This window comes from Rhipicephalus microplus, chromosome 4 (assembly GCF_043290135.1).
Source record: "Rhipicephalus microplus isolate Deutch F79 chromosome 4, USDA_Rmic, whole genome shotgun sequence".
NCBI lineage: Eukaryota > Metazoa > Arthropoda > Arachnida > Ixodida > Ixodidae > Rhipicephalus > Rhipicephalus microplus.
This window is the reverse complement of record NC_134703.1, coordinates 18,060,915-18,068,393: the sequence shown is the minus strand read 5'-3', so window position 1 is coordinate 18,068,393 and position 7,479 is coordinate 18,060,915. Positions and strand designations below refer to the sequence as shown.

The 7,479-nt window shown below is 48.6% G+C and overlaps 1 protein-coding gene across 1 annotated transcript; it reads right to left on the bottom strand.

The window, feature by feature from the left end:
• Positions 1-487: 487 nt before the first annotated feature.
• LOC142814183 (uncharacterized) lies at positions 488-5,033 on the bottom strand. The gene is made up of 2 exons (XM_075892235.1): positions 4,939-5,033; positions 488-4,855 (listed from the first exon to the last, which is right to left on the bottom strand). The coding sequence occupies exon 2, from the start codon at positions 4,814-4,816 to the stop codon at positions 3,158-3,160; it is 1,659 nt and encodes a 552-aa protein (XP_075748350.1). The 5' UTR covers positions 4,817-4,855; positions 4,939-5,033; the 3' UTR covers positions 488-3,157.
• Positions 5,034-7,479: the final 2,446 nt, after the last annotated feature.

The window sequence follows — 7,479 nt, the reverse complement described above, 5'->3', positions numbered from 1 at the left end:
AGCAAACGGTGCCGTTGTCGAAACGGGGCCTGGCTCTTCCAGCGCCTGCGCCCGGAACGTAAATCCTCGGGCGCTGGCGTGAGCCGCCTCGTTACCGGCAAGGCCCGCGTGCGCGGGAGTCCATATTAAAGCCGTGTCTTGTTGCGGGGGATGGGCCAAAAGGAGGGAGAGGGCTGTTTTGGACACCCTACCCGCTCCAAAATTGTAGATGGCAGTTTTTGAATCACTAATAATAAGTGAATAATTTGGAACTGTAAGGGCCAGAGCTATGGCTGCTTCTTCCGCCTCCTCAGAAGAGGAAGCAGAAATAGAAGCAGCAGCAGATATCTGACCTAGCGAATTCACAACTGAGAGGGCGAAAAAAGGACGAGTACTGTATTCGGCAGCGTCAACGTAGAGCACTTCTTTAGAAGTAGAAAATCGTTTTTCGAGAGTTTTTGCACGCTGTCGTCGACGTTGCTCGTGGTGCACAGGGTGCATGTTTTTAGGGAGCGGCGGAATGAGTAGATTCTTGTGTATTTCACGCGGAATAGTGTGTTTGGCGTTAGTGGTTGGAGTTGGCCTGATACTGAGGGTATCGAGTATGTATCTTCCGGTCTGTGTGTTGGAAAGACGAGCATATTGTGAAGTTAAGTGTGCTTCAATAAGTTCAGTTAAGGTGTTCAATGTGCCTGTCTCCATGAGCCGTGCGGTGGACGTTCGAATGGGGACTCCGAGAGCGAATTTGTAGATTTTACGTAACAAAGTGTCTACGTTATTTTGTTCTCTTCTCAGAAGGAACAGATAAGGGAGAGAATAAGTCACTTTATTGAGGACGAAGGCTTGGATGAGGCGGAGGAGCTCTGCCTCTCGTAGCCCGCCATGCTTATTAGATATCCTGCCTATAAGGCGTAGAGTGTGGTCCACAGTTGTTTGAAGTGCTTTAATGGTGTGTGTGTTTAGTCGATTTCGTTGTATGTGTAGTCCAAGCACCCTGAGTCTGTCAACTTTAGGCACGGGTGTATTGTTCAGTGTTATTTGTATATCAGAGATGTGCTTTTCCGAGCCCCGATGGGCAGGAAGGAGGAGCAGTTCAGATTTAGTGGGTGAACAGGTCAGATTCATGTTACCCGCACAAACCACCACCCTGTCAGCAGCAGTCTGCAGAGTTTCCTGAATGTGACCATCGGAGCCGCCTGTCATCCAGAGGGTAATATCATCTGCATAAAGTGAAAATTTGAGATCTGATATGGATCTCAGCGTTCGAGCCAGCGGCATCATCGCGATGTTAAAAAGGAAAGGTGATAACACTGATCCTTGAGGTGTGCCGAAACTCCCCAAGGAGTAAGAACAAGAGTGTTCAGACCCAATGTAAATAGTTGCCGTACGGTTCGAAAGGAACGCAGATATGTAATCATGAATCTTTTTACCAACGCCTATAGCGCTCAGTTCACTCAATATGGCAGTGTGGCTGACGTTGTTAAAAGCCCCATGGAGATCGAGACTGAGAATTGCTTGAGTATCGAGGCTAGAGTTAGGGATAATGATGTCATGCTTCAGTCGAAGCATGACATCTTGACTGGAAAGGGATTTACGGAAGCCTATCATTTCGTGAGGGTATAAGTTGTGTTCTTCTATAAATTTGCTAAGGCGGTTGAGGATTACATGTTCAAGTGTTTTTCCGATGCATGAAGTGAGGGAAATCGGACGTAGGTTGGCTGTGTTTATGGGCTTACCAGGTTTTGGTATGAAAATAACTCTGGCGTCCTTCCACGCAGCCGGCAAGGTAGAAGTGTCGAAGCAGTGGTTAAAAAATTTAGTGAGGGCTATAATTGAGTTTTCATCTAAGTTGCGGAGAAGTTTATTATTGACGAGGTCAGGGCCTGGTGCAGATGAGGTGCGAAGGTTCGCAAGCGCGTGTCTAACCTCAGCCTCCGTTATGGGGCTACTGAGATCATCATTTGGTTGTCCGATATAGTCAGGTGCATCGTATCGATACGCGCTGGGTAGGTGTTTGTCGCGAAGATCATTAAAAAGAGTGTTTAAGTTACCTTTGTGCGAGTGAAGTAGTTTGTTAATGTGATGATTATTTGCGGTACGTGATATGGTAGGGTCTAATAAATGCCGCAGGAGCTGCCATGTCATCTTGCTGTCTAGGTGGCCATGCATGCTTTCGCATTTCTGGGTCCATTGTTGACAAGCAAGCTGTATGGCATAGTCCTGAATTTGCAAATCGAGTCTCGCAATTCTCAGTCTCAGTCGGCGATTGTGTCGCCTCTTCTTCCAGCGTTTGAGGAGAGATTGCTTAGCTTCCCACATGTGAAGAAGTCGGGTGTCAACTATTGTAAAAGGCGTATCAGGTGGTAACATGGTGGTATGCGTTTTTGTGTCAGTGTGCAATTGCTGTACCCATTCCGAGATATCATCTATCTCAGTAGGCGCCGAGCAGTGACGGGCCTCGCGAAACTTGTTCCAGTTAATAAGGCTCAGGCGCTTGGGAGCTAAAGGTTTGTGTCGGAAGTGTATGGTAGTTTGAATAATGTAGTGGTCACTACCGAAGTTAATGTTCAGGTTGGTCCATGTGACAAAGTGAACGCGATGGCTGAGTGTAAGATCGGGAGATGTATCTTTAGCTACACTATTACCTAATCTAGTGGGCATGTCTATATTGTTGTGGAGGGTGAGGCGGTGATCCTGTATGTGAACCCACAAAGCCCTACCCTTGGGTGTAGAAACAGAGTGGCCCCATACTTGATTTGGTGCATTAAAATCACCAAGTATTAGGAGAGGGTGATGTTTCGCGGCCGCAATGGCTCGGGCAAAGAGAGTATTGAAGCGATGGTGTTTCGCCTGTGGCCTACTATAGACGTTTAATACGTATAAAGGCGATTCTTGAGTTTTACAAGGAAGGACCTCCAAAAAGTTGTGCTCGACATCGACGCCGTCGAAATTAGAGTGAGTTACCGTCAAATGTTTTTGCGTTAATATTGCAGTATCGGGAGAATTTAGAGATTTAGTTTGGTGTACACTGTAACCGGGAAAAGTTATGTTTCCGTGGGTCTCTTGTAGGGCAATGACTGCAGGGGGTTTGGGGCAGGAGGCCAAATATTGTTGAAGAGTCGCTTTCTTTTTGCGGAACCCCCTGCAGTTCCATTGCCATACTACAAAGTTCGAGCGATTAGGGTTTGCAGCCATTGTCGGGAGGGGGTGTAGGAGAGAAGGCGGGTACGGCTATATTTGGATTATTGGCCGTGACGGCCGCAATCCATGCAGTGGTCTGCTGCATTTGAGTTTGTACAAAATCTAGAAACTTGTCAAGTTTGTCATTTATGGCAGCTTGGCCCGTCTCCTGAGCTGTGAATCTGCTCTCTATGTGAGAAATCTTACTTTCAATGACGGCGAATTTCTTCTGTGTTTTATTTTCGAGGGCGTTTATCCTATCGTTAAGAGTTAGAACTGTGTCGCTGAGAGATTCTTCTTCGCGTGGTGTGGCAGGGGTTTTGCGCTTATTTGAGGGTGGCAGCTGGGAGGTGTCTCGAGGCATTGTAGTGTCCATGTCAGTAGGAGGAAGAGGTATCGTGGGTTCAACAGCAGGGGGCGATTGAGCAGGAATGAAAGATCGTGGTTCGGAATGCTGCGAAAGATTGCTAAGGGGCATTCGGGATTGTAGCTCGAGCTTTAACTTTTGAATTTCTGCCTTGAGGCTAGCGTTTTCAGCTAGAACTTTTTCTAGGCTAATGTTTTGAGATAAGGAGCAGTTAGAGGAAGCTGCCTGTGCCCAGCTTACCTTTAATGGGTTTGGCAGATGACTGGTGGAATGGGGGTTCGTTGACTGGGTCGGGAAGTCAAGTTCTTTGGGAGTCGAGTTTGGGCCCCGCCTCTTGCTCTTGCTGCGACCCCGCTGTGGGCCACGCTCTTGCGAGCGATTAAGGCTCGGTGTCCGGGATGATGGAACTTCTGAGGGCTTAGGTGTCTGGTATTTAGGTGTCTTAGTCTTGTAACGCTGTTTGCACAATGGGGAACCGGTGATGTGAGCTCCACCACACACGACACAGACGGGTTCACATTCATGGTCCATTGAGGAATCCTTCAGTCCGCACTTGTGACAGATTGCATCGGGAGTAGAGGGGCAGACATCCTGGCGATGTCCAATTTTTCGGCAACGGGTGCAGGCTTCCACCTTCAGTCGGAATGGGCGGCAGCGAAGCGTGCAGCCTTCGTAGTTGATGTAAAAAGGGACGTGCGTGCCACGGAAAACAACCAAGATGGTTTCGGTGGTGCTCAGTCGGCGAGCGGCCCCAATGGTCATGGCTGGATTACATCTTTGGAGGGTTGGAAGGATTTCCTCGTCAGCGTAATCCAGAGGGAGATGAAACCTTCCACGACAAGAATCTACAGGGTCGGCAACGTGGGTGACGACTTCGTAGGGGACTCCGTTGAACTTTAAGGTCCGGATGTTGTGGTATAAATCTGCTCGGTCCATGCTTGACGTACTCACGAGCACTGTGTGACTGGTGGGATTGACCCTGATTTGATCAGGGCTGCTGATGGGAAGTCCAACTGCTTTGAGAACGAGTTGTCGTAAGACACAGGGGTGCAACTTGGTACAGTCGAGACCCCCGCGTATCCGAAGAATCACCTTGTAGTCCGCATCGGGCAGTGGTGGAGGTTTAGGCTCCCATGAAGATGGTTTCTTCAGATCCGCTGCGCAGGTGTCAGCCGATGAACCAGTGGGACGAAGGTCAGCATGTAGAGCACGCCATGAGCGAGCGGCGTCGCCTCCAGCAGCGACGCCCGCTGCGACGCTGGCCGCGTCGCGCTGGGCGCCTCCACTCATACTAGGCCGGCGGTTAGGCCTAGCGCGGAAGCGGTCGAGCTGAACAATAAACAGTCAGCACTGTTCTCAAGGAGCATTATCACATCCCAACAAGGTGTCGAATGGGTGCCAGGTCCACTTACAGTTGGTGTGATGTGTGATCCAGGGTCCAAGGACCTGAAGAGGTGGTCATAACACGGTAAGTAGCCGGAGCCAAACGTACACACGTCAGCGTTTGATCGGGATCAAGACGCGTCCTCCTTGCTGGAAGTCCGACGACCATCAGGCAGAGTGACAGCTAGTAAAATGCATCGCACAAATACGAAAGCATCTTCGAACGCTCTCATGCGCACAGGCGAAGAAGCAGCACTCAAAACTGGGCGCGCCCCACGATTATGAATCTATACGCATGCAACGTATTTACAAATCTCGCCGCCAGTTGGCGCCACACGGCTCACCGGCCACGAGCTCACGTGTTCCCACTAACAGTGGACCATACTGACAAGTGTTGCGATCTATAACGTCCAAAAACACGAGTTTAGTATTCATTACATTTGTGTGGGACCAAGTGTGGGACAAAAACCTCAAGACCACTATACCTGTCAACAATCGCGAAAGGGAACCCGCAGTGATAGAAATTTATCTTGGGATCCCTGCCGCCGCATGCTATGTTTGTGGCACTTAAAAAAAAAGCAGCATTATTTACACTTACCTGGTGTGGTGAGGTAGCTGACCACCTGCGAAGTGCGACGCTTGGAAAAAGCTTCACGCAGCGTGTTCTCCCAAGAAATACCTCTTGTTACACTTGGCAAAGTGAAAGTTGAGGGGGCTGGCTCAAGTAGGAAACCGGGAATCACATGACCGTCAACGTCTCATCTCACGAAACCACACCAATGTGCTTCGGAGCAATCAATTCCATACTGTCTGGCCAACAGCCGTCGTGAGCACGGTCACCAAACGCGCGTATACTTCTATCGATAGGTTCACAAATCAAGCCAGTCGCGTCCTGACATAACTGCACGCACTTTGGTTTCATGTACTATGACTACTGTACGAAATGCGAAAAGCGGAAAGCGTGGCTTCCAGCCCAGTCGAACTCCCACATGTCTTGTCTGTCGTTTTGGCGAGTCTCTGCGTTCAGTCGGTGTCACCGCAGCGCGCTAGGATCTTGCTCCGGCTGACTTTCTCATGCCGCAAGTACTCATCACCTGCCAGTCACGCCTCGTACTCGGAAATCACTCGCCGTTTGATAGCGCCAGCCTGATCAATATTCAAACGCTGAGGTGACGTCGGCTGAAAGCAGAGATTCACCGAACTGCAGACAACGCATGTCAGTGTACAACTGGGCCGAAAGCCATACTTTCTGCTGTTCGCGTTTCTTCCCATAGCGACAGGACGAGATTACTCTCGCACCTGCACTTTGAAAAGATCATTTAGATTCATATTATCATCTGTCGGCGCGGCCGGCACGGTGACTGCAGGTTGAACTACGTCACAATTGATAGTGAGGCAGCCCTGGTATCAAGCGTGAGATAAGGAAAGCCTAAACGATGTCGTCATCGTTCGTTCTGCGTGACTCTCCGCCCTCTTCCTCACCCCAGACAAAGATGGCTCTGTCGTGCATGCGATCGAAATTCTGGCGATGGCGGTGGCTTATCAGCTTCCATGTCGCTGAACAAAGTAGTCCACGACAAAACTTTAGTTGAGGACCATGGCAATGAAAACGCTGAACAATCCCACTGCTTGGTCAGGCAGCTTTAATTTTCCGACTTGTTCTGAAACACGCTAACAACGTGTACTGTGCAGTTCAACCGAATAAGGCCACAAATTGCACGAAAATTCAAAGTTTTCTCAGACCAAGTAGTGTCTTAACTTTTGTCGCTGACTGTACAAGTTTAGAATAGATTTATTTGTGGGGTTTAACATCCCAAAACCACCATATGATTATGAGAGACGCCGTAGTAGAGGGCTCCGGAAATTATGACCACCTGGGGTTCTTTAACGTGCACCCAAATCTGAGCAAACGGGCCTACGACATTTCTGCCTCCATCGGAAATGCAGCCGCCGCAGCCGGGATAAGTTTAGAATAACTCATTAGGCAAGTTGGTGTTCACTAAGCATACTCTAGTAGCGCAAAGTTCGTCGAAGAAACACCATAAGGATGGTTGCAATAATACTTCGCGTCCATGTGGGAACTGACAAACAACGTTACTAGAATCTGACATGTGTGTTTAAGAGCCATAGCAATAGTGCAAGCTAATAATCTGTTCCTTCTTGATTCATTTTTTTTCACGAACTTTGCGTTACTATAATGTGCTCTGCATATGTTGAGCTGCAACTTTCACTTATGCAGGCTGCCTGAAAAAAAAAAAAAACGATGCAGGAACACTACACGCATCAATTTTAGGCAATGCCCACCGCATTTCGGACACATTAGCAGCCACATGACGTCATTTTAGGAAAATGGGGCGTTTCTGATGACCAATGTTCGTGAGCGTTGAGTGAAAGATTGAATTTGTTTTTTTGTTTTTTTCATCACAGGGTTCAGCTTAATTAGGCCCGCTCCCAAAATATAATGTTCACAAGCTTTTTCGAGCTAACTTACAATCACTCACTCTAACCAGCTTTACTAACATTATTTCACAAACCTGACCCGCAGGTCGCGGGATTGAATCCCGGCTGTG

Excerpts from the sequence above, each read along its gene's own strand:
- LOC142814183 (XM_075892235.1), bottom strand. The coding sequence starts at position 4,816 with ATGAGTGGAGGCGCCCAGCGCGACGCGGCCAGCGTCGCAGCGGGCGTC.